At 32.8% G+C, this 27,546-nt stretch overlaps 1 protein-coding gene across 1 annotated transcript; it reads right to left on the bottom strand.

The window, feature by feature from the left end:
* Positions 1-2,212: 2,212 nt before the first annotated feature.
* LOC141485382 (uncharacterized) lies at positions 2,213-27,546 on the bottom strand. The gene is made up of 4 exons (XM_074181902.1): positions 27,046-27,546; positions 26,774-26,989; positions 17,749-17,960; positions 2,213-3,069 (listed from the first exon to the last, which is right to left on the bottom strand). Exons 1-4 carry the CDS (start codon positions 27,202-27,204, stop codon positions 2,973-2,975), a joined length of 684 nt encoding a protein of 227 aa, XP_074038003.1. The 5' UTR covers positions 27,205-27,546; the 3' UTR covers positions 2,213-2,972.

The following is a 27,546-nucleotide window of genomic DNA, read 5'->3' as shown; positions in this document are numbered from 1 at the left end:
TAACAACAACAGAATTATAAATGCAGAAAATATTAAGGAAAGTTGGAAAATTATCAATGAAAATAGGAATAAAATAAAAAATAATGATACTTTAGAACTAACAATCAATTGTAATACTACTACAGATAGAACAACAAAAAGTAACCTCCTCATTGACATAAAAACCAATTAACCGAATACAAATAAATTGAAATTATCTCCTTTCTCATATAACAGCTTATTCTTATATCCAACATCACATATAGAGATCCAAGAAATCATAATAACATATATCCAGAATCACTGAAAACATCAAAGTCTATACCCATATATAAAAACAAGGGCTCCAATCATGACGTAAGCAACTATAGAAATATCTGTTTGCAATCACAAATCGCCAAAGTTATCGACTATGCCTATTATTTGCGACTTCGTAAATTTGTTGAACACTAAATACTCATACCAGAACGTCAATTTGTTTTTAGACAGCAGAAATCAACACCATCTGCCATATTCGAAATGTGTGACATCTACAAAACCTCATTGATAAGAAATTTCCAATTGGTTTATTCTTTGATCTATCCTGGGCATTCGATACAGTTGACCGCAGTTTATTACGTGAGAAACTGTATAGAATGGAAATAAGAGGAGTAGCCAATGAATGGGTAGCATCATATTTATGTCAAAGGTCGCAAATAGTGGTAATAGATGAAGTATAATCACAACCAGCTTCTGTCTCCTTAGGAGTTCCACAAGGCTCAACATTGGCTTCGCTTCTCTTCATAATATTTATGAGTGATATTCAAAATGCATGTGTATCTCCACAAAAAAACAATAATATATGCTGATGATACCTATCAAATGGTAGCAGAAAATGAACTTCTCCTCTCTGTTCAAGCTGCAAATAAAACTGCTGATGAATTTTCACAATGGTGCCCAAATAACGGTCTACTTGTTAATGTATATAAAACTGTTTTCATGAATTATCAACAAAAGAATCTTACTTATGATCATTGTTCACTAATAAAAATACATCACAGATCTATAGAGCAGGTGAATCAATATAAGTATCTAGGATTAGTAATTGATCAGAAGTTAACTTGGCTAAAACACAGATTATCTAATAACAAAACTGAGTAGTCTGCTTCATAATAAGACAACTACATGGAACAGTATCTCTAGAAGTACTCAAATTGACCTATTTTAGATTAGTACAATCTAATATCTCAAATGGGTTAATATTATGGGGAAACTCAGCATGCCTAACAAAAGTGTTTTTTATCAAAAAATAATAATTAGATATATAGCTGGCATACATTGTAGACAGTCATGTAATGCAGTTTTTAAAGATCTAGCTATTTGAACACTACCGTCTTTATATAATCTGCTCATAACTATGGATATCAAAAGAAATTAATCACACCATACAAAAAACAGTATGATACATGATCACAATACTTGCACAGGAAATGAACTGAGACTACCTTACTCACGATTAGCCCTTGGGCAAGACTCAGCAAGCTATCAAGGAGTCATATGTTATAACAAAGCAACTGGGTTACTAGGAAATATTGAAAATTACAGTACATTCAAAAAAGCTTTAATACACCTTCTCCTAGAAAATGCCTTTCACAATGTCGAAGAATTTTTAGATTTGAATGTATAAGCTGCTTTTTCTTCAATATTGTACCAATAATGAATATGTTATATGTGTATGATATTTTAATGATGCATAAATTCTGTTCTATTCTATATATTTCAGATTTTGCCTGATTATGGGGATCCAACAAGAACAAAACTTTTCTACGGCTGAATATTTTATATTTCCTGGCAGAACTAATGATTAAAGTTTCCTCAATCTCACATGACAATGTTGCATTAATAGATTTTGCACAGGATCACCAATTTTTCAGTGGTATGTAGGTAGAAGTGAGTTAATCAGTGCACATCTGTTTTATGTCCATGTCAAAGTCGCTTTGAAAAAGTTCATGGACAAAAATGGCAACTTCCTAATGGAAACATCAGATGGTACCTGAGAACACTGAATGTTGTTAAGGCCCAAAATATAATAGTGTCCCTCCTACGAAAATATATTCAATTAAGGATCAATTTTGTGAATCATTGTCAAAAATGCATCTTTGCTTTAGTAACTTGCCCAATTGAATCATTATAAAATATGAATTCAGAAGGTATCCTTGAAGTACTTATTGCATTTACAGAAAGAGAAAAGAAATAGGACCCTGAAATCTTTATTGTTGGATTTGAAAATAATCATTATCTTATAAATATTTCAAATTATCTGTTACATACAAATAAATCGATAACCTATTTACAATTGATATATTCAAACAATTGTTAAATACTACTAAGTTTTCAACTATAATTAGATATATTTGTTTTTTATGGCTCACACATAGTACACAATGAAAATCTTAATTACAAACAGATATATTAGTACTGAGATCGGAAAATTAATAAGCGTTTTCTGTTATGACACGGATTTGGGTATAACTTTTTATTTCAAGGAACTAATAGACTTCCTAGTTTATTATCATCTGAATAAATCTATATTCAACATTAATAATTCGATCGATTTTGTTCAACCTTGAAATAATATTCTCAATAATCTCCCAACATCATTTGATTTTGTTACTAGTACAACTTTTTGAAAAAAAAAACATCTAGAAGTCAGAGAGACTGACTTTTGACAGCCTAAGAAAAGAGAGATAGTAACTTGATAATAGTCACAATTTTTTATAGCTTATATATTAATCTAATTGAAATGCCTCATTTTGGTCGAACAGTAAAAATTATTTTATGATGACCTGAGACACCCATACAAAGAATTTTTTTTAATAATCTTCCAGTTGCTATGAGGTAAATATTGCAAAAAGTCCCAAAATAACAATTTAGATATGTGCTGGTTCAACTTATTAGATTATCTTTTTGATTAAATTCATTACCAGCCAATATATTGTGAAGTTTTAAACAAATTAAATATCATTTGGCAAGATGTCAGGAATTAGGTACTTGCACAATTCTTCTTCCGAGTTCACAAAAGTAACTTTACTAGTGGTGTTCTCATCCAACCTAAAAAATACAAAAAAAAGTATAAACTGAATCAATATAAAGCAAAGAAAAAGCAAAACATGTGATATCAAATTCATTTTTTCAAAAACTAGCGAAACATGTTGTGATATATTTTTCAAATAAATTTTGTGGAGATCAAATCGTTGAGGTGTAGTTTTTGAAATTACTATGGATCTTCATCAAGTAACGGCCGAATCAATCAGAAAAGTATCAAATTCATTTGAAAATTGCGAGAGTAAAATAGTCGAATAAAAAAACAATGAGTCTGTCTCGATAAAAAATCGAGAAATCATTGAAACAAATTTCATGTTCATTTCTACCTGTCCAGTGTTATTTGAAAAATTAAAAACCTGAAAAAAAAAATAGATGAGGAAATATGTGTATCACTCATAAAAATATCTTTCACATTCAAACTGGAAGATCTATATGAAACAATTTTTCCCTACGGGTATTGAATTATACATAAATAATTTTTTTGTTCTGAATTCGTATATAAACCTTTCAGTAGTCATACCAAATTTCATGTCATCTGTAGTCGCACGGGTCTGTCAAACAGGGGTAAAATAATTTATTCATTTTTTTCAATTGCCTTTTACGATTTGGTGACAGTTTGGGTTTCTAGGCTACTAGCACATTATTAGTTGAAAATCTGCATTTTTATTATAATTAAACTAGTTATTGCCCGCGGCTTCGCCCGCATAGAATTTGGTAGTTGTAGTACTAATGAGTACTATAGCTCTATCGCTGCTGTTCCAATGTTTTGACAGAATCAGAATCAACGAACTTAGGCGTGCGCAGCGTTATAGAACAGTGCTTTCAAAAAATTATTCTACAGCGCCATCTAGTGGGGAGTTACAGAAAAACTGATAGCCTAAAAACCTTCCCTATGAAAAATTACTTATACATGTCAAGTTTCATCACGATCGGTTGAGCGATGTAGAAGTTTATCACTTACCAACCAACCAACCAACAAACATCCATTTTTATATATTAGATTCACGAGAATAAAAATTGGTACTATTTCAAATTATGTAGTTTAAACTTTCTGTTGAAAGAAATAACAATATTTAGCAAACCAATACAAATACACCACTAGTACAACTTTCATGTAGTGTTATAATAGAAAGGAAATAATCACAGGAGCCTACCTACTACTCGTACCCCTTTTAAGTGTCTCATAAAATCATAATACAGTGTCAACATGGTCTGACAGACATTTTGCGACTACTGGATGGTTGATATAAAATTCCTTTTACAAGAATCACATTTTATTTTAAAACTGGAACCAGGAAAAACTAGTTTTCAACTCTCCATTACCAGTGTTTGGATAGTTTCAATGACTGTTTACTGAATTTTGCATAAGTTTTGAATATTTGACTACATTAGGAAACATCTTCACTACCTCTCTCAAACTCACAAATTTGAAAATTTCTGGCATTAGGGTGATGATACTTTTTTATAATAACGAGTGAAATGCACAAGTTTTGCAGTTTAACGGGAAAAATGCAGATAATATGTGTAATATAAAAAGATTTTCATTGGATTTTTCACAGCGCACTCAAGCATTATATGAAAAGAGACGTAATTATTTCTTTATTGATAATTTTTATTTAATATAAAATCAAAAGGAATATTGATTATTCAAAATTATTCAACTGGATGAATTTGTCTCTTCATCAGTAGTGTCATCCTCAACAATCTGAATTATCAGTGGCTCGATTTATGCCTCTATTATGTTATCAAGCTTCCACAACTTTGTCTCGACTTCCAATTTCACATGCCGAACACACTTCTCCCATTTCTTCGCTGTGACTCTTTTCAAAGCCTCATCAAAAAGTACTTTGAGATCTGCAAATTTGAACGTGGTGTTATGCTGAGCTACAAAATTCTTCACATCCGCCCATATTAACTCGATGGGATTGAGCTCGCAGTGGTATGGAGGCAGGCGAAAGACAATTTTGTTTTGGCTTGCTGCCATCTCATCGACTATATATTTTTAGTATTCAAGCTTGCGCTCCTTGACAATTTTTAGTAGCTGTACTCTTAGCATTGAGTCTTCAAAGCTAATATTCTTTGACCGCAGCCAATTTTGGATTTCAACCTTCTTTGAAGACGTTGTCGGAATCTTCTTTAACTGTCACGAATGTCTATTACAGTCACAGCATTATCTTCCAGATAGGGTAGAACCTTGGAAAACCACTGTTCGAAAGATTCACCGTTCATTTCTTCGTGATAATCTCCAGTTTTCTTCGACTCGAAACACCACAGCCCTTCAGCAACAAACCCCTTCTCATTGCCGATGTGACAAATAATAAGCCGTTTTCCTTTACCTGAAATTATGAAGAGGTATGTAAGTAAATAAAACAAATACGAGGGTTTCTTTTTATATATTGAGATTGAGGCAGGTCTTAATATAAATATAAGTTTACCTGATGGATTTGTTAATCCGGTGGATAGTCCATATAGAAAGGCCCTCCTAGATAAGGTCACAGTTTTATCGACCCATACTTTAGGGGTAGTATGACCAGCATCAACCCAGGTTTCATCCATACAATAAATTGTTCTCTGTTGTTCCCTATAATATTTAAATGTTGGTCAAAATACTCCATAACACAATTTCCTCTCTATCCAATAATAAACTATTGCGCCCTCGTTTTTTCCATACAAAATTCAAATGTTTCAATACTTTATGGAATGTTGACCGCTTAAAACTTGGCAATAAAACATCTTCATTTATTTCTGTGAGTACGTTGTCTATCGTGGGTATTTCATTTCCGAAAAGGTACTCATGCACTTTCCTCCTGATTGCATGTTTATCAGAATCATCTATTGATTTTATAATGGTTTGACGATTCTGATTTGTATTCGGTTTGGAAAATGTATGATTTTGTTTATATTCCCGTAAAACATTGTAAATCGAAGCGCAACACACTCCAATTTTATCGGAAACTTTCGGTACGACTTCGTCGACAGTCGATGTCTCAATTTCTTCCATCTCTTTCTTGAACACATTTAAAATCACTTCTTTCATCTCAACACTCAAATGTCTTTTTTTGGATCGTTTCCTTGCTGGACTCAGAGGATAGCTCACTGACATCAGCAGTGTCTGTAGTGGACATCTTGGAAAACAATTTTGAACAATATACTATAACACACGCCACACAAACGACTGATTACAACCCTGTGTCGGTACCGAACTCGTACCAAGAAGGCGAATTCACCAATGAGCGCTGCCTTTTTCCTACTGACACTGGGCGATCACGTGAACATCACGCTTCGGTTTTGTTTTACTCTATCTTGGATTTGGATAGACTTTATTTTGTTAGAAAAACCTTCTGCAAAAAGTAGAAAGCCAAAATCTTTCTGTTTCAAAAATTATTCTCTCCTAAAAATATACCCCTTTTAAATTATACTGTTGAAAGTTATATATTATATTACCATACTTTTGATGACAACTAGATATAAGTATTAGGAATAGGAACTGTCATATTTGTTGTTAGTTACAAAAGTAAGTTGTTGAATCATTAGCTCTTGAAGTGAATATTGCCTTTATATATTATACTTTCAATAAAGAAAATCAAAAATATAACATGGTGGCAGCGGTAAAAGACCAAGAAGTGTAATTCGAAAATAAAATAGAGTAAAGTTAGAAACTAAGTTGAATAAATTATTTGAGTAAAGTCAAAATGACAGAAGGTTTCAATAAACCTCCACCATTGAAATTGAAAGGAAATGCCGGCACCGAATGGCCAAAATGGAAAAGTTGTTTTGAAATGTAAATGAGTGCAGCTGGATTGGATGGCGCAACAGATAAAAGAAAGATCAATATACTTTTGAATTTGATTGGAGAAGATGCTATGGAAGTGAAACAGACGTTATAATATGAGAAAAAGGAAGACGAAAGTAACTTTGATGTGATCTTGGGTTTTTGAACAATATTGTGTACCCAAGAAGAACCTGACGATTGAAAGATTCAATTTTTTTGCATTTCAGCAACATAACGGTGAGCCGTTTGAATCTTTCTTGTTGAAATTGAAAATGCGAGCTGCAACTTGCGAATTTGGGAGTTTGAGAGATAGTTTAATAAGAGATAGGATTGTTAGCGGTATTTTCGACAAAAAGACGCAAAAGGCTTTATTGAAGACAAATGACATTTCATTAACAGAAGCAATAGACTTCTGTGTAATACAGGAGCTTATTGAAAAACAGGCAAGGGTTTTGCAGGATTCGCCAAAGGTAGAACAAATCCGGTCAACCACAAAAACTAAATCAATGGCTGTCAATTCATCGAATGATTGTCATACTGCCCATGAATATGGGCAAAACAAACAAAACAAATCATTGTTGAAAATGTAACAGGTATCATAGTTTTAGAAGTTGTCCTGCATTTGGAAAATTTTGTAATTATTGTAAAGGTAAGAATTACTTTGAGAATTGTTGTTTTTTGAAAATTTCTCACAATCAGACTGATAATTTAAAAAAAAATAAAGAAATTGGAATCGAGGATTCCAATAATGAATTTTTCATTTCTGAGATTGTAATTAATGAAATAACCAAAACCTGGTATTCAAATGTTCAAATTGGAAAACATAATATCAATTTCAAACTAGATTCGGGAAGTGAGGTGAATTTACAATTTGTGTTAGAACAGTTGAAACAAGATGATTTGAAGCTTAATGTACAGTCAACAAATGCGATTTTAGTTAGTTATGGTAATTTCAAAACTAAGGCTCTGGGTAAAATATCATTAATATGCAATAATAAAGACAATTTGGATTTCTTGATAACAAATGTAGAATCTCAACCTATTTTAGGATTGGAAGGCTGTATTAAACTGAATATTCTTAAACGAGTGGATAATGTAACTGAAAATTGTGAAATTGATAAAAAATTATACGTCTATTTTTCACAGGTCTGGGAAAAATAGAAGGTGAATATCATATTGAATTAGATACAAATGTGACTCTGGTAGTTCATTCTTATAGAAAAGTACCATTCACTTTAAGGTCAAAATTGAAAGAAGTATTAAATGAACTTGAAAATATATAGGTGTTGTGTCGAAGGTTGATTACACAACATAGATTATGCCTTGATCCAAAAGATCTCAATAAAGCTATAAAAAGGGAACATTATACAGGCTGATTCACGGTGGATGGCACATTAGACGTTTCTGGTGAACCAGACAACGGATCACTTTGAAAATTTAATGGAGGGCATATTCGGACATTCTCTAGCCAACTAACATATTTTCGACAATGTGCCGCTTCTATTAGAAAGCAGTAGCAACTTTGATTTTTCAAATGGAACACTCTGTATATAATATTATTTTTGGAATCTCCAACAATTGCCCGACAACTTTTCTTGATATTTCCCTATACCTATCTGTTACCGTTTTCGAAATAAAAATTAATTTCAATTTTTTTCTTCGAAAATCATGACTTCTAAAAATGCCGATATCTTTTAGTTAAGAAGTACTATGATATCGAAATTTGGTTTGGAGTTAGGTGATACTTGGACACTTCCCACACGTCAGCCTAATTTCCGTTACTTCAATACAGGGTGGTAAAAAAAAATACAGTTTTTTCGTTTGCTTGAAAAAGTTGCTGAAACTTGATTATTTTAAATGGAACACCCTGTATATTATTGAAAATTCGGAAAGCTGCTGAAATTTGCTTTCTTTCTATGTATATCATACCTATACCTAACTAGTCAAGTTTCGGACTTATGAACATTTATTTGTGAAAATGTTCCTTCAGAATGGTATTTCCATTCGGTATTTGGTAAGCAGGCCATGATTACTATTTGACAGTAGCGTTGTGACATTCTCCTAATAATATCGACATTTTTGTCACTTCAGAAGTTGCAAATACCTTCAAAACGATGGAACAAAACTATTCAAACGAAGTTCTTATGAATTTGTTTATTATTTTTGGACAGTGTGACAAAATTATCAGCAGAACATGTAGAAAGTTCAATGAAATGTATCCGAATCTACCGCCAATGAACCTCAAGAAATTTATACGAATTCAGAACAATTTCAATGCATTTGGATCAACTTTAAAAGCACCAAGAAACTTGCCTCGACCCGTAACTTTCGAAGACAACCAGATTAATGTCTTAGCATATTTTCACGCATTTCCCGAGTCATCGATAAGAAGTGCTGAAGAAGATTTGGGTATAAAATATTCATCGGTTCAAAGAATCTTGCGAAGACATGAAATGCATGATTATAAATTCACCAAAATTCAAGCAATGAAGCCTCAAGATCCTCAACAGAGAGTAGAATTTTGTGAAATGTTGTTGACACGCATTCAAGAAGATCCACTTTTTTTAAATAAAATTATTTGGACTGATGAATCGAAATTTTCGAGAAGGGATTTTCAATAGAAAAAATCGTCATTATTGGTCCAGTGAAAATCCTCACGTCACAAAAGAAGCCGGATTTCAAGAAAAATTTAGTTTTAATGTCTTCTGCATGTTGATGGACAACAAATTGAGGTACGTGATATACGAGGAGTCATTAACATCCAGAAGCTACCTGAATATTTTGGAGAATACTGTAGACAGTTTCGTGGATAATCTGCCACTCGAAGATTATCGAAACTGTTGGTACCAACTAGACGGAGCTCCTGCACATTGCACAAGAGAAGTGAGCGCAGAACTGGATAGACTATTTGACGATCGGTGGATGAGGCGCTTGGGACCATGGAATTGGCCAGCGAGATTACCCGATCTTAATCCATAAGATTTTTATTTGTGGGGAATGTTTAAAGAAAAAGTTTACAAAATACCCGTGCGTTCGAGAGATGAATTCTTAGAAAGGATTGCCCAAACATTTGAAGATTTGGATCCCAATGAAATCAGATCTGCCACCACGAAAGCAGTCAACACCCGCATTTTAAAGTGCTTGGAAGTGAACGGCCAGCGATTCGAATATATTTTGAAATATTCCACATGATTGTTTTACTTTTTTTATAATTATTCATATCAATATTTCCAATTTCAAGTTTCTTGGTGCTTTTTTAAAGTTTATCCAAACATATTGAAATTGTTCTGAATTCGTATAAATTTCTTGAGGTTCACTGGCGGTAAATTCGGATACATTTCATTGAACTTTCTACATGTTCTGCTGATAATTTTGTCACACTGTCCAAAAATAATAAACAAATTCATAAGAACTTCGTTTGAATAGTTTTGTTCCATCGTTTTGAAGGTATTTGCAACTTCTGAAGTGACGAAAATGTCGATATTACTAGGAGAATGTCACAACGCTACTGTCAAATAGTAATCATGGCCTGCTTACCAAATACCGAATGGAAATACCTTTGTGAAGGGACATTTTCACAAATAAATGTTCATAAGTCCGAGACTAGTTAGGTATAGGTATGATATACATAGAAAGAAAGCAAATTTCAGCAGCTTTCCGAATTTCCAATAATATACAGGGTGTTCCATTTAAAATAATCAAATTTCAGCAACTTTTTCAAGCAAACGAAAAAACTGTATTTTTTTACCACCCTGTATTGAAGTAACGGAGATTAGGCTGACGTTTGGGAAGTGTCCAAGTATCACCTAACTCCAAACCAAATTTCGATATCATAGTACTTCTTAACTAAAAGATTTCGGCATTTTTAGAAGTCATGATTTTCGAAGAAAAAAATTGAAATTAATTTTTATTTCGAAAACGGTAACAGATAGGTATAGGGAAATATCAAGAAAAGTTGTCGGGCAATTGTTGGAGATTCCAAAAATAATATTATATACAGAGTGTTCCATTTGAAAAATCAAAGTTGCTACTGCTTTCTAATAGAAGCGGCAACACCGCATTGTCGAAAATATTTTAGTTGGCTAGAGAATGTCCGAATATGCCCTCCATTAAATTTTCAAAGTGATCCGTTGTCTGGTTCACCAGAAACGTCTAATGTGCCATCCACCGTGAATCAGCCTGTATAATACCTACTCAGGAAGATATAATTGCAACTATGAATGGTAAAAAATATTTTTCTGTTATTGATATGAGTTCAGGATTTTGGCAAATAGCATTAGACAAACGTAGCTCTGATTTATGTGTGTTCAATACTCCATTCGGGAGGTACAAATTTTTGAGAATGCCTTTTGGTATCAAATCTGCTCCAAATGTATTTCAAAAAAAGATTAGACAAATATTTGGGGGATTTCAGGGAGTAATGAACATTTTTGATGACTTAATAATATCTGGGGAAACAAAAGATGAACATGATCGAATTCTTCATGAGGTTTTTGAAACGGCCAGTCGTCACAATATTACTTTCAATAAAGAAAAGTTTCAATATTGTGTTAAGTCCGTAAAATTCATAGGGAAATTATTAGCGAAAACGGTTTTAAAGTAGATCCAGATAAAGTGAGATAAAGTGAGAGCCATAAATGAAATGGAATCACCTAAAAATAAAGAAGATTTGAGAAGGTTTTTAGGAACTGTAAATTACCTATCAAAATTCATTCCACATTATTCCGAAATCAATGCACCCTTACGAAATTTACTGAAATGTGATGTTGAATGGTGTTGGTTACCTATACACAGTAATACATTTGAGAATCTTAAAAATATACTCTGTAATGCCCCAGTATTGAGATATTATGATATATTACAAAATTCTCATCCAATATCTTATTGCTCCAGATCGTTAACACCTTTTGAACAAAATTTTGCACAAATTGAAAAAGAGTTATTGAGTATTGTATTTGGAGTAGAAAAATTTCATCAATATGTGTATGGAAAAGAAATAACAATTGAAACAGACCACAAACCTCTTGGAACTATTCTTAAAAAATAAATTGGTAGTGTCACAAGTAGATTACAAAGAATGACGTAGAAGTTATCAAAATATGATTTGAAAAAAAAATACATTCCTGGGAAATGCATGTATATTGCTGTTACGTTGTCAAGGGCTTATTTGAAGGATCCAGTGAGGGATGATTCTGAACTTCAAAATGTTGTACATTCTATTGCCAAAAATTTTGCAATTACAGAAGAGAGAAAACTGGATTTTCAAAAACAGACCAATGAAGATCATGTTCTGCAACAGGTAATATCTTATCACCAAAATGGATGGCCACATTATAGACATGATGTCAAGGGACCTGTTAGTTCGTATTGGAGCATGAAGCAATCAATATAAGTGGCGGACAATCTTTTGTTTGTTGATCACAAATTAGTAGTACCTTTGAATCTGAGAACTAAAATGTAGAAGGATTTACATGAAGGACATGTGGGGAAGGAAAAAATTAAAATGAGAGCAAGGCAATGCATGTTTTGGCCAGGAATAACGAAGAGCATAGAAAACGAAGTAGTGAATTGTAAAATTTGTAACAAATTTCGAAATAACAATAGCAAAGAAACACTCATTTCACACGAAGTTCCTAATAGAGCTTGGAAGAAAGTTGCAACTGACATATTGGAATTTAGAGGTGTGAATTATTTAGTAGTAATAGATTACTTCTCCAACTGGTTGGAAATCAAGGAATTAAAAGGTAAAACTGCGTTGTGTGTAATATTCCAACTGAAAGAAATATTTGCGAGAAACGGTATACCAGAAGAGCTGGTATCAGATAATATGCCTTTCAATAGTTATCAGTTTCATTTATTTGCCAAAGAATGGGATATAAAATTAACATCGAATTCCCCAACATAACCACAATCAAATGGGTTAGCGAAACGAGTCGTCCAGATTGCGAAAAACATGTTGAGGAAGGCTAACGAACAGCGTAAGGATATTTATGTAATGCTAATGGAATACCGAAATACACCCCTCAAACAATTACAAAAATCTCCAGCACAAATTATGCTCAATAAAATACTAAGAACAAAACTGCCCATTTTAGAAAGTGAGCTGATGCTAAATATCACTGAAGGGATTCAAGAAAAGAGAATATTACCATATGAAAAACAATACAATAGAGGAGCAAAAGATCTGTGGCCTTTAAATGAAGGGGATAATGTGTATTGTTGAAAGGGAAAAGTTTGGGAGAGTGGTAAAATAAAGGGAATTCATTCATCTCTTAGGGCCTATGTGGTAGATACAGATGACGGTCAACTTTTGAGAAACAGAAAATTCTTTAGGTCAGAACCAACTATTAATAACAGTCCAGATAATCAGCCATCGATTAAAAACACACTTGATGAAAATAAAATAGAGTTGGAAACACATTCGCCCTCATCTTCTATTTCACCAATCCCTAGAAAATCTAACAGAATTATTAGAGTACCATCAAAATTCAAAGACTTCGAATAATATAAGTAATTGAACTTGAACGGAGAGATGTTATATATTATATTACCATACTTTTGATGACAACTAGATATAAGTATTAGGAATAGGAACTGTCATGTTTGTTGTTAGTTACGAAAGTACGTTGTTGAATCATTAGCTCTTGAAATGAATATTTCCTTTATATGTTATACTTTCAATAAAGAAAATCAAAAATATAACAGTTTTGATGAAGTGAAATTATTTTCAACTGAATCTAAATGTTATGCCAATGATATTGAAGCCAGCTGAACTTTTTAATAGACCTTTATATTATCTTGGAGGTTAAGTCCCAAAAAGTTCAAGCAAATCCAAGTGGATACAACTTGAATTGTCAAAGTTGACAAAAATACCTCCAGGTATATCTATAGTATGATAAAATGTATTATGTAGGTATGTGTAAAATGTATTGATTCATTAAGAAATTATCTACAAAAAAGTCACTGGTTCTCAAAAACTTTTTAGTCAAATCATGATATTCATGAGTTATATAAAAGTTTTTATCGAAAGAAAACTGATACTTAATGATAATAATATTAATAATAATCGCCTTTATTTCTCACATAAACTGTACATTTCATATTTGTGACCATAAGATAATGAACAGGAAAAAAGGGCTGATGGTGTTCATTTCATTTGGAGATAAGACCTCCACTGAAATATTCTTCCACTTAACCCAAAAAATGCTGCCCTAACTTCATCAACCTTATCGAAATATGAGCATGATATATGTTTGGGCTAAGATAGTTTGCAATTCAGTACATAATCTGGATGAAGAAATAACTATTATTGAAACGGTCTTCCCAATGTAGTTGGATAAAACAGTAACCAACATATATATTCCACAATTATGAACTCAACAGGATGTGTACCTCACATGTAACATCATACTTTATGTTTTCAGCTTTTCTGAAAAATTGAGACGAATCGGTTACAGATATGATATAAAACAACTTTTGGAACTACCAACACATTGAGATCTCTTTTGACACAAACTAAACTCGTAGCTTGTTGCAATTTTTTTTTGGTCCCTTGGGAGCTGTCTGACTTGTCCATTTAGTCCAAGTCTCCAGAAAACACTGCAGCCTCTTGGGCTTATTGCGTTTATTCTCCCATCTTCTCATTGCCTGCCTCCTGTGATTCAGTGCCTCACATTCGCATAAGATGTGTACGACTGTTTCTATCCCTTCGTTGCATAATCTGCAGCTGAGGTCTCCGTTGTACAGCCCCATTTTATTCAGGAGTCCTCTAAGAGGACAATGACCGGTTAGTAACCCTGTAATTATTCTGAGCCGATCCCTACTATATTGAAGTAGTTCTTCGGTTCTTTTCTCGGACGGTTCCCTAATGAAGGTTCTACTGTGTTTGTTGCCAGGTACTTTTGTCCAGTATTCTGTGTGCTTCTCATTGGTCCATGTCCTAATCTGGTTTCGTACCAATAATTTTGGTACCCTCAGAGCTGGTTCAGGACCTACATATGAAGTTGATGATCCGTGTCTAGCGCATTCATCAGCTTTATCATTACCTATGATTCCTGAGTGCCCTGGCACCCAGTATAAAGTTAATTTGTTCCTGTTTGCAAGTTCATTCAATTCTTCATGACATTTCCAGACCAGTTATGATGTCACCTTCGGGTTTGTCAGAGCCCCTAGTGCTCTTGCTGTCTGTTAAAATATTGATCCGCTCATTTCTTTGAGGTCTCAATTTAATAAGCCTTGCACACTGCAAGATAGCATACACTTCCGCCTGAAAGACGGTTGTGTATAGTTCTAGTGGATAATTGTAGTTTAATTTCTATCCACTCGGTATATTCCAGTTCCCCTTCTATGTTTGGTCTTCGAACTATCTGTATACCAGGTGTTTTTTCCAAACATGTTTTCGGGATGACTAATGGTCTTCCACTCTTCACGGCTTATGATTTTGGCCGTGAAGTTTGTGTTAAAAGTGTACTTCGGTGTCATGTGGTCCGTGCACATATTCAATATGTGGTCCTCCACATGTTCCAAAATTTCTGTTCGGTCCGATTTTTGTAGTTCGGTGAGTTTTACGCTTGTTGAAATTGCTAAGACGGAGGTTGAAAACGGAAATATGAACCGGAAATTGTTGTAATTGTGGCGATATACATAGGTGATTTTTTTTAGGTTTTGAAAAAGGAATATGATTATTTTCCGTTACGTCAACCATATGACGAAAAACACATGTATAGAAATTGCTTGTCCTGAGATTTACCTGTGCAGATAAATAAGACAAATGTGTGGACAACGTTTTATATCATATAATTTATGTAATGTAATTAATTGATGGATGAGTTGATTTAAAAACTAATTTATTTCTTTTTAGAGCTTGTTTATGAAAGCCTGTTTCTAAAAATGTTTCTCACAATAAATTTCCAAAACAAGCATTTATTTTTCCATAGTACTTATGAAACAAACCTATGAACCAGCTTTGTATTAGGAAATTAACAAATGTGGCTTGGATACTTTAATTAGTGATATGGTTTCCAACTTTTATTAGTTATCTACTTCTCTTGGTGTGACCATCTATAATTTTCGTTTTGCCGTTGGAAATAAAACAATTTTATATTTGTTTTTCATCTTCTCATCTTCTCAAGGCTATAAGAAACAATTTAATGAAAAGTATTTCTCTCTTTGATGGAAAAGTAGTAGTATTTTATAATTGTGTGAAACGGTGTTTACAGATGTGTCTCTAAGCTCACCGACTCCCACGTGCATAATACTAATTTTGAAAAAATCGAAGTGAAGTTGGATACTCGTTGTAAGGTGACTTTGCAAGGAAAAAACTAGGAAAATAACTATTTTAAGAAAGGAAACGAGTGTCATTTTTGAAACATGTTGATAAAACAGGCCAAAATTTTTGAAATACTTTTTTCAACTCTGATTTTTATAACAGGTGAAGGAGAATATCTTTCTAATTTAACCGAGAACTATTGGTTAACAAAAGTTAAACATTTTAGGAAGTCAAATCTTGACTACTCAACACATACGATAAAATCAGTTTTGTGAAAAGTGATTCCAAACTAAATATCAAACAGTCTCTATATTGGAATGTAGACTTTCACGGATGGCGTCAATTTTTTGGTTGTTTTCCCGGTTTTGCCGTGGTTTTCTTTAATTACATTCTCCAAACATCGCGTGGTCGAAATACTATTCTTGACGTTCTGCTGGGGCTTAAATTTGTATTACTTGACAAATTTTAGTCCAGGTGACTAACTTTCTGGTTCATATGTTCTTGATATGATTTTATCACATTCCCATGAACAATAACTTGTATCATACATATAGTTGAAGTGCACCGGGATGATACTTGATAATTTTCAAATAGTGAAAACTTCATACATTCCTTTTAGCATTTGATAGTTTTTCATAGCCAACTAAAAGTATAATCGAACTTTAAAGCCGTAGCAAAATCTACTGAAATGTTAAACTCCCACTATTTCCAGAACATAAAGTATTTTGATGTATTTGATGTAGTAGATCCTGTTCAACAATAAATTCAATCCAAAGTAAATAAAGCAAAATTTGAAAAGTGCATTAGTGCAATCTCAACATTTGAATTATTTTCCTGTATTGTTTTTCTTGAATACAGATAGACTTTGTTCTGTTCTTTGATAAACCCTCATTGTTAAGGTAATTGAATGTGTAAAAATTAATCTGGCTATTTCAAGAATACAATAGCTACCTTTCAAGCTCATACAAAGAGTAGGTAAACTTTTTCAACAAATTAAAAAGTTCTTGAAAATATTTACCTTCAAGATCGATATACTTTTACTAGCTTATTCAAGAAAGTAATGTATTGTGAAATTTTCATTGGACAGTTTACAAAATGGCAATAGCTTCCTGAAGCGTTTTCATGAGTACTGTATAGCGAAATGCATGTTGCAGTTATGTCTGACGTTGCATAATAAACAACTTCAAATATGGGGTGTAATGATACATCCATCATTCATGAACAGAGTGACACAGTTGAAAACAACATTCAGCCACCAACAAAAAATATTCAGATTCTAAGCATTTTAGAAAGTTGTCAGAATCAGAATCAAGGAACTCAAGAAGTGAACTAGTATTTTTCCCTTTCTAATGCTCGAATATATTGAAGGCTTGTAATGAATAAGTTCCATTTATTGTCAATATTGTTATTATAAATCTCATTGGAATAGGGAAGAGATGTAGTGTATAAGAAGACATTAATGAATCACCCTAGGTATTATATCACATATTGATTCCTTTGAACCACGGTGACGAAGGAGATTGACAGTACATGCTGGATTTATTAAACGAGGTGTAAACAACTGAATCAGAGTGTTTTAGTTCTGTATGTATGACAGTAACAGTGGCTTTACATAAAGTACAAAGTGCAAGGGCACTACACTTACCATCCTTTAATTACTGACCAACAACTCGAAAAAAGGGATGATGAATTGATAATCAAACAAACACCTAGTCTTTCAGGATAGTGGCGGCTTAGTAACCAAATGAGGTTTTTAATCAATTGGTAGTCCATACAACTCACACCAAAGTCCTTTAGATCAAAAACTATGCATAAGTTGTCCACGACTTCTTCAAAACACTTTTTACAGGCATCCTCCTAAAAGAAAAACAAACTGATTACCATCACAAATTTTCATGTACCTATACAAATATATATTTTTAGAGACCAGAATTTTCGCGACCCAAAGACTCTGATTATATTACTTAAATATTTTGCTCTGGTTTGATCACAACTAGCATACGGAAAATTCGGTTGGAGGGTAATGAGTGAAACTTACTTGCCTAAACTTGAAGTTAATAAAAAATAATTCCTGAAGATGATCTATAGTAATAAATATGATTATTCTACTGAACTTTTCACATTTTGTAAAAAACTGGAGGTCGATTTTACTTTTTATTTTTTCTAATCTGTAGGTATAAAAATGAATCAAACATTCAAAATAATAAACATGAGTATAATACAAGAAATAAATTAACGCATAGTCTTAAACACATTAAAAGATTTCATATAGCTATATAATTCCTTATATAGTAGATAATCTGCCCGATTACATAAATACTTACAACTCTTTTTTATCCTATAAGAATAAAACTATAGAATGGATGATAGGGTATTCACAAAAAAAGTTCATGATATAATAAATTTAATATAATAATAATAATAATATGTTTATTCATCAACAACATTGAGTTTGTACAGTTTATAAAAGAAATCATATGTGAAGGAATAAACACAAGAACAGCCATAAGGAAATATATCCGCGCATGGCTATAGTTCTGGCTATAACTCCTAGAGAGGTTACTCTCGCAATATTGACTATGTTGTAGCAGTTATAAAGATGGGAATTGGATTTCGTGTCCCTATGGTTGGAGCCTCATAATCTCTTATGAAACCATCCATTATAATGCTAATATATTGTTCTACAATGAGAATAATACGTAAATATAAAATAATAGAAAAATTACAATCGAATACTTAGGATTATTTTTTTGAGGAACCACTACCTTGACGAGTTCTCCTTTCAGTGATCTCTGTTGTTTTCAATATCTGTTTTTTGATTTTCTTCAATTGGGGTTCAATACTCTTCGTTCCTTCCACATATTTCTCCTGAAATTTGAGAATATCATCAGATAGTCCAGGCAATGTAGGAGCACTGTCTGGATTCCAATCTCTTTTTTTCGATTGCTCGCATATGGGATTTTCCAGAATTCCTTCCTCTGTTTCACCAATTCTTTCCAATTGTTCAGCTGTATAAATTTCACAGTTAAGCACGAGTTTATGATTTTTGATTTGTGCTGACCTATTCTTTGATTTGGCTTCCTTCAAATGCTTGACAAGTATTTTATTATTCAGTCGATCCTCACAACTCATATCATGTAGAATTGTAATGGAACATCCCTTTAGTTTGTGGACGTTCTTAAATATCGACTTTTTTATTATATGTGATATGAATAGTGCTCTATCCTTCATCCAATGCGTTTTTCTAGCCGAGATATTCACTTACAATGGAATTTTCCTATGTATACACATGGTAATTTTGTTTAATCTGGTATTATGATGCAGGATAACACTTGGATGTGTCCGTGAAGAAACTGTACACTCACTTTTGTCACAATAATTATATTTTTGTTTTGATTTCCATTGGAATGAGAACTTGGATTGCAGCACTAATTTTAACACGATATGAACCTAACAGTCCAGCGACTAGTCTTATACAAGTTTACTTCATCTCCTGAAAACTTGATTGGTGAAACACGCCTCGAGAAGAGTGTTGCAGTTCTGCTGTTTGGGAAAAATGCTTGCTTTGGATTTAAGGTTCCAGTTCTATTTTTAATAATGAATTTGAATAAACTATGATATTTTTCATACAATTATCACTACATAAATTGATGTTTAAAAAAAATTAATTTCTGGATTCATTTGTCAACTATTGATATTTATTTTTGGGTTTGCCCATATGAAATACTTTATGTTATGTGTATCTGTTTTCATGATTTGCCTTGGCACAATTTTTACTCTTCAACGTTTTTATTTGTTTATTCAGAAGTTTGATTATTACCGTATTTATATACTATGAAATTTTATAAATAATAATCTTATATCGAAACTTTTGACATTAACTGACAATTCAACAGAAATTGTAAAAAAAAATCTTTCGAAATGACCTTATATTTTTTGTAGAAATGAACATGAAGCAGATTTACAAATTGAAAATTCATCTCCTAGTGTGAATGCTTCAAGTTCAGGGCAGATCACTGATACACTACATACTTCAAATTCGTTAGGCATAAAACATACCAAATTTTTTTGACTGTACTTGATGAAAATCCGTATCGTATTCTCACTATGGAAGGTTTACAAAATAGCAACACGTGTTTCGCCATAAATAACTTTCTGGTGGAATTGGACGCAGTGGTAGTGCGCCCGACTTACGATCGGAAGACCGTGGGTTCGATTCCCGCCTCGACCAGATATTTTTCTCGAGAGAATTTATCTGTTTGAAGCTGAAATGATTCTGCAACCGTGTTAGGAATAACACGTTAAAAGGTAAGACCTCGTTAGTCCTCAGCTCGCACAAGTTTCTCAACTTCTGAGAGTTGTTGTTCGTATGGGGGCGACAGCTAATTAACGGAAAAACAGATTTTGAACAGATTTTTTTTTAAAGCAAGATTTGGAAAAGTTTTATCATTAACAGAATTGAAAAAAATGAAACTCCTCAAGGCGCGATAATTAGTGCTATTTTTAGTGGCACTCACTTACATTAATTTAAAAAACCGTTCAGGCAGTACTATTTGCCAAAGGAAAGAATATCCATAACCTAGCTAAACTACTACAGAACCACATAAGTTCTCTAGGTAAATGATCCAAAACCACAGGCTACAATTTTTCTACAGAAAAGAGAAGCGAAGAAAAAAAAAACGAATGCGCACCAACAATGAAAATGAACAACAAAAAAAGTTACACCTGTAACCCACATCAAATTCTTAGGGGTGATGTTCAACCAACAACTACTATCTGATGAATAAATTATTATTATTAACATCATTATTATTATTTTCATCAAAAAGGAATAAACTTACTCAGACACCTAGCTCATAGACAATGGGGTTCAACACTGCTGCTACTGTACAGATCTTTATTATGCTCTAAATTAGATTATAGTTGCATTGCATATGCTTCTGCTGGATGAAGAACATTGTTTCATCTGGATTCAATACACCATTCTGCTTTGCACATAATCGCAGGAGCTTGTAGAAATACGCCAATGGAATTAGGAGACCTTCCCCTTAGTTTTTGCAGAACTCAGTTGAGCTTGTTTTATGCTGCTGCAGTAGCATCTATGAAAAACATTCCCACTTACAGAAACAAAGAATCGATTTCCAACAATTTACTATCAGCCAAAAACTAATCTTCCGTTTTACAAAGGCTCCGATGACACATTAGTTCTTTACAAATGGAGTAACTTCCAATCCCATACCCTATAAGCATTAAATCTGCACCACCATGGCTCATACAGACACTATCATAAACACTCTCCTATCGCAGTTTTCCAAACACGATAAGAATAAGAACATCATCAAACAAAATTTCCGATGAACTCTGGACCAATACGATCACCCCGAAGAAATATACACACACCTTTAAATTTTCTGAAACAGCAAGAAAACTAACTGGAGATTTGTTATCCTTCAAGCTAAGCTAAATCAAGTTCCTCGGACATAGTGTTGATAATTTCAGACTCCTTTAGTGCCTTTCAACTCCCTTCGCATGTGGGAATTGCGGGAAACGAGAGCGCTGACTTTGATGCCTGAAAAGCGATCAACAACCCAAACCAGGCAACAACAATGTTAAGTCCTCACGCAGACTTGAAACAATACTTTGAGAACATATTGTTGACTAAGTGGAACATTGAATGGCAGAGTACTCCATCCAAACTGAGAGAATCAGATCAACCACAGTGCCACATTTGTGAAGTTGCACTGACAGTACAACATATTATAGTGCACCGTCCATTGTTTCAATTGGAAAGAGAAATTGCAGACTTTTATTTATTTAAATTATTTATTTATTTATTTTCTTTCCAGCAATTAACTTGTGAAAAAATACAGGAAAATTGTGAAAAATGTCAAAAAGTAGTATAACAACATAAATACTTACAGATTTGAAAAAATTGTTATAGATATTCACATACCTAAATATAAATACATATACATGTTTACATACATAAATGCACATTAGTTCGCATATACATGAAAAGCATATTGCCTACATATTCCATTTAAAATTAAAGTTTCCTAATTAAAAAATTCTTCTATGGTGTAGCAGTTTTTGTGGAGTAAGTGTTTTTTCAGGAGATTTTTGAAAATTGTTAAAGAAGCTGCATTCTTTATGTGATCTGCCAGAGAATTATAGCATTTGCATCCAATATATTGAAAGTTTTTTTGATACCAGACGGTGATATGCCGGTGGGGTACATAAAATAAGGTATCATGTTCATGGTGTTTTCTGATGGCATTATAAGTTGCCTTATTTTTTAAAACAACAACACGCTTCGAGGATGTATGTGCTCATAACAGTCAAAATATTAAATTTTTTGAAAATCTCTCTGCATGACTCTCTTCTACTCACTTTTGAAATTACTCTGATTCCATATTTTTGTAATAAGAACACCCTTTGTACAGAGGAACTTGCTCCCCAGTTTAAAATTACGTATCTCATATGAGAACGGAAGTGGGCAAAGTATAAAGACAGAAGGATATTTTCACTGCAATGACTCGACATGAACTTGAGTGCATAACATCCTTTTCTAAGTTTGCCGCAGACAATATCAATATGAGAAATCCATGAGAGCTTTGAATCAAAGGTAATGCCTAGCATTTTGATAGATTCAGAAGAAGACACAACGTTATTGGTATTTTCAAACAACAAAAGCTGGTTGTGTTCCCGACTATTTGAACAAAACATCAGGGCATTAGTCTTTGATTTATTAATTATTAAATGGTTTTTGTCTGACCATGTTATCACCTTAGCATAGGTAGTCTCAGCCAATAATTTTAATGATACTAAATCTTCTTCTATGATCAAAATGTTTGTGTCGTCTGCATAACATGTAATAATTTTATTGTGTTCATTCAAGTATGATATGAGGTCATTGGCAAATACTATGAATAGAAGGGGGCCTGATATTGATCCTTGAGGGACACCTTGCGTAATGCCGAAGGGATTACTGTTATTGTTGTTTATTTTAACAATTTGCTGTCTGTCAGATACATAGGATTCTAGCAAGCTATACGGCGTTCCCCTCAGTCCATACCTTGTTTTGGAACTCACATAAGGCTATCTCGGTACTTTTTTTAACTGTAAAACCGTGTTGCGAGGATGATAATAATTTGTTTGATGTGAAGAAACTGGTTAATTGAAATTTGATATTCAATTCATATAACCAAGGAAATGCAAGAAACCTAAAATTACTTCAGTACTAGCAAGATTACGAATTACCCAAGTACTCTGAACTTGTTTAACGAAATATGATACTGTAATTATAAAAATCTTTTCAGCCACTAATAACCATAAGTTTAAAAGCTTCATTTGCAAATAAAAAAAATCCACATAAATATAGTAGAAATTGAAATATCGATTACCAAATTCACATAATGAATTTTTACATAGCATATCACTTTTCAACAAACTATCTGACAGAATAAAACCAAGTAGTATATTCAGTAAATTCAAAAAAGTTTGCTCACGAATAGTGAACTCCAATTTTCAATTGTTAATATGTACATATTGTATATGCAAAGTTTTTGTAACATAATTATATTTTCAGTATCATTCTTATTTACTTGTGATGCACTGTTTGGAATCTTTGGTGTGATAATGAATATTACTGGAGTTTTATCCCAACACCAAACCATTATTTTTAACACCTCGACACGTGTTTCAATCGCGAAGTGATCATCTTCTAGTGGAAGAATTAACTGAATATTTATACAATGTTGTTCTTATTTATGCCAGGTATCTCTGCTAGGTACCTGCGTCTTAATTGTCTTAAATTAAGTTTACAGGTGTCTAAGGTCAAATTGGAATAATCTATTGGAGGAGTAGTTGTGTTTTTTGTCACAGATTGTTTTGAAAATCCATTTTTGGAGGACATCCAACTGATTTAAAGGGTTTCAACTGAATCACCCCAAGCGTATTGAAGCCTTGACTGAATGAGAGCATAGTGTATAATTTTTAGGTGAATCTAAATAATGAGCATCTTAATGTTTTTGTGATATTAGTTATGTAAAATCTCAGCATAGGTGTTTATCTACTGCCACTTCTTACATATTTTATATCATTTTGCAAATGTATTACCTCCATATTTCCATTATGTTCTACGTTCAAAGTATCAAAAACAGGTAGTGTGTGTGCTCTTATTATTGGCAAATGAAATAAAACATGTTTTTATGATGCACTGTTTGGAACCTTTGGTGTAGTAATGAATATAACTGGAGTTTTCCCAACACCAAATCGTTATTTTTAACAACTCGACATGTGTTTCGATCACCAAATGATCATCTTCAAAAGGAAGATTAAACTGACAAACTTGCGAAGATAACCCTATTTATGCTATACAGGTATACCATACAGGTATGCCACACATACAGGTATACCATACCTTTGGTGTCTTAAATTAATTTTACAATTTGCCATATCTATTAATTTTACAATCTGTCCTTATGTAATGTTTAAATGTTATAGCTATATATAAAACAATTTTCAAGCTGTATGAAAATTAATATCACCATATTGCCTATCTAAATTTATTTTTACAATGTGTCCTTATGTGATAGTCAGTAAATCTAATATTATTTAACAAGCTATATAGTATGCTATTTGGTATTGGTTCGTCATGATTATTCAAAATATTATCATGTTTACTTATTTCTACACTCTCATGGGCATCTACTTGCCTGTTGTTGTTAACTTGTCTAACTAATCTTAATGAACTGAAGTCTATGGAATGGTTTTGTGGCAAAATATGATGAGCGACTGCTGATTTTTCAAGTCTTTCATATTCTAAGTGTGCTAGGTGTTCCTTATATCTTTAATGGATCTATTTGTCTGTCCATAATATTTTCCATCGCAGTCCTTACATTCGATTTTGTAAATTCCAGACTTTTCCGAATTTTCGACTTTGTTGTTTGGACTTCCCAAAAGGCCCTGTAGTGTATGACTTGTTTTAAAAACCACCTTCATACCTAGTTCCTTGAAAATCTTTCCGAAGTTGAGATGCATTTATCTTGGTTTTTGTCCTTTCTGAAAGTCGAGATTTCGTTCATTCTTAACCTAAACTTCTTCCTTATTATGTCATCTACAATACCCCTCGAGAAACCATTAGTGGCTGCTATTTCCTGTATTGTACATTTTTCTTTTGTGAACCTCTCATGTGTTAGAGGGAAAGTCAAAAGACGATGCATTAAAAAATTCAACCCAGCACGTTTGTGCTGTCCACAGTGATGTGAACTACCAGAAATATAGTATTACGTGCTTGTACTAGTTATTACATAAGAACACATTGTAAAAATAAATTTAGATAGGCAATATTGTAAAATTAATTTTTATATATAGCTATAACATTTAAACATTACATATGGACATATTGCAAAATTAATAGATGAGGCAAATTGTAAAATTAATTTAAGACAGCAAAGGTATGGTATACCTATATGTGTGGTATACCTGTAAAGCATAAATAGGGTTAGCTTCGCAAGTTTTTCAGTTTAACCTTCCTCTTGAAGATGATCTCTTGGTGATCGAAACACGTGTCGAGGTGTTAAAAATAACGATTTGGTGTTGGGAAAAACTCCAGTAAAAACATGTTTTTTCAAATTTTACAGTCAATATTTTTTGACTAATAACTGAATATGATTTTCAGATCTGTTTCTACTTTGTTTTTCAACATTCCCATGTTTGATCTGTATACAGGATACCAGTGTCGTTGGCGAAGCTGATAATACTTTCTGTTGACATGTTTGAGAATAGTCATTTATATGAATTGAAAAGAGAAGTGATCCTTAGACTGTACCTTGGGATACGCCTTAGTTGATTACCCCTTTTAGGACATTGTTAATTTTCACTGCTTGTCTCCTATCAGAAAGGAAACTAGTGAGTAGCTTGTTTGATTCTCCTTGTAATCCTATTTCATCCAAAGTGTGTAACAACTGTTCATGGCTAACCATGTCAAAAGCCTTGGCCAAATCTAGGAACACACACAAATTAGGCTGACTTTTATCTAAGGACGTAGATACTTCTTTGGTCAAGTAGGCAATTGCAACATTTGCTGATATTCGTTCTGTTTTTAAGTGTTTTCTCAAATTTTTTTGCAAGACAAGTGAATATTGATATGATATTCTGATATGATATTCTAAATATTTTCAAAAAGAAATGTGGGTAAACATAAGAGAACTTTCAGGCTATTTCCTTCTGATAACTATCGTTAATACATTGTGATGTGTTACATTGTTGGTACAAACAGAACAGGTAGATCTGCAAAGTCTCCTCGCTTTGTATTTACTGATTTGATAAGTGACCATTTAGCCGTTTCATTTTTAAACTGAATGTCTTATACAAAAATTACTCATTTTTAAAATTTGGAGGTGAGTATCATCTGCAATAACTAATAATGTGAATTTTTAATAGCTATATGCTAAACTCCACCAAATAAAATGGAGGCCATTCATTATTACTATTATTGTTATTGTTTGAAATTGACTAAATTTGAAAATGCAGAACTTAAAAACGTTAAAGAATCTAAAAAAAGTCAAATTATTGTTGAACGAATTATTTTTGATGGACAATTGATTGAGACCTACTAGCAAATACCAACTGAAATGAAATGATACAAGATACTGGCTAAATCTTACCAAACAGTAGACTATGAATTTCGTCAGTTCATCAATGTCTCTGTTGGAAGCATTGTGATTCTTTGCAGGAATATATATCACTGGCCGACCAAACATATCACGATGCCTCAAAACTCTAGCTTTGTTCTCTTCCAAATTTTTCTTCACCTCTGTTGAGTCAGCAGTTAAGTTGTCAACCCCATATTCTTTTCTCCACTTATTAGTTTTCAGCACTGCCTGAAAATATGTCATGTTAACCTCATAAGTCCATTAAGTTTCAAATATTAACAAACCTTGAATGCGTCGTCAACCGTTTTGAAAGCTCTCAGATATCGTTTCAAAGAAAATTCATTATGAAATTGCGAGGGATCAGCATCTACAATTAATTTCATCCGATTCTTAAGCTCCTTGAGGTCTGCCTCACTAACAGGTTTTAGCTGTATTTCTGACATTATCACTATCTAAATACTTTTCCTGGTAATTTCACTTTTAGGAATTTCTATCTAATGGAGTGAATTCCTTATCACGTCACCTTCTCATATCAGAAAAGTGAATTCAATCTGGTTTCGCTATTGGCGGAGATATCAATCTGATACCTCAATACCAATAACTGCTATAACCATGAATTGAAAATGATTTTAATTTTGACTGACCTTTTCAATTATTCAAATCATTATATTAAGGACTGATACAATCCAAAACAGGTTTAAAATTCCAATTTAATAATCACCAGTTCTAGCTCTGTAGGTAGAATAACGAAATTCAATCATTGTCAAAAAATAATTTGAAATAAA

This window comes from Leptinotarsa decemlineata, unplaced genomic scaffold (genome assembly GCF_025532065.1).
Source record: "Leptinotarsa decemlineata unplaced genomic scaffold, Ldec_3_MD MMD2_tig00026328_RagTag_RagTag, whole genome shotgun sequence".
In the NCBI taxonomy this organism is placed as follows: domain Eukaryota; kingdom Metazoa; phylum Arthropoda; class Insecta; order Coleoptera; family Chrysomelidae; genus Leptinotarsa; species Leptinotarsa decemlineata.
The sequence above is the reverse complement of the archived record's forward strand: the minus strand, read 5'-3'. Positions and strand labels throughout refer to the sequence as shown.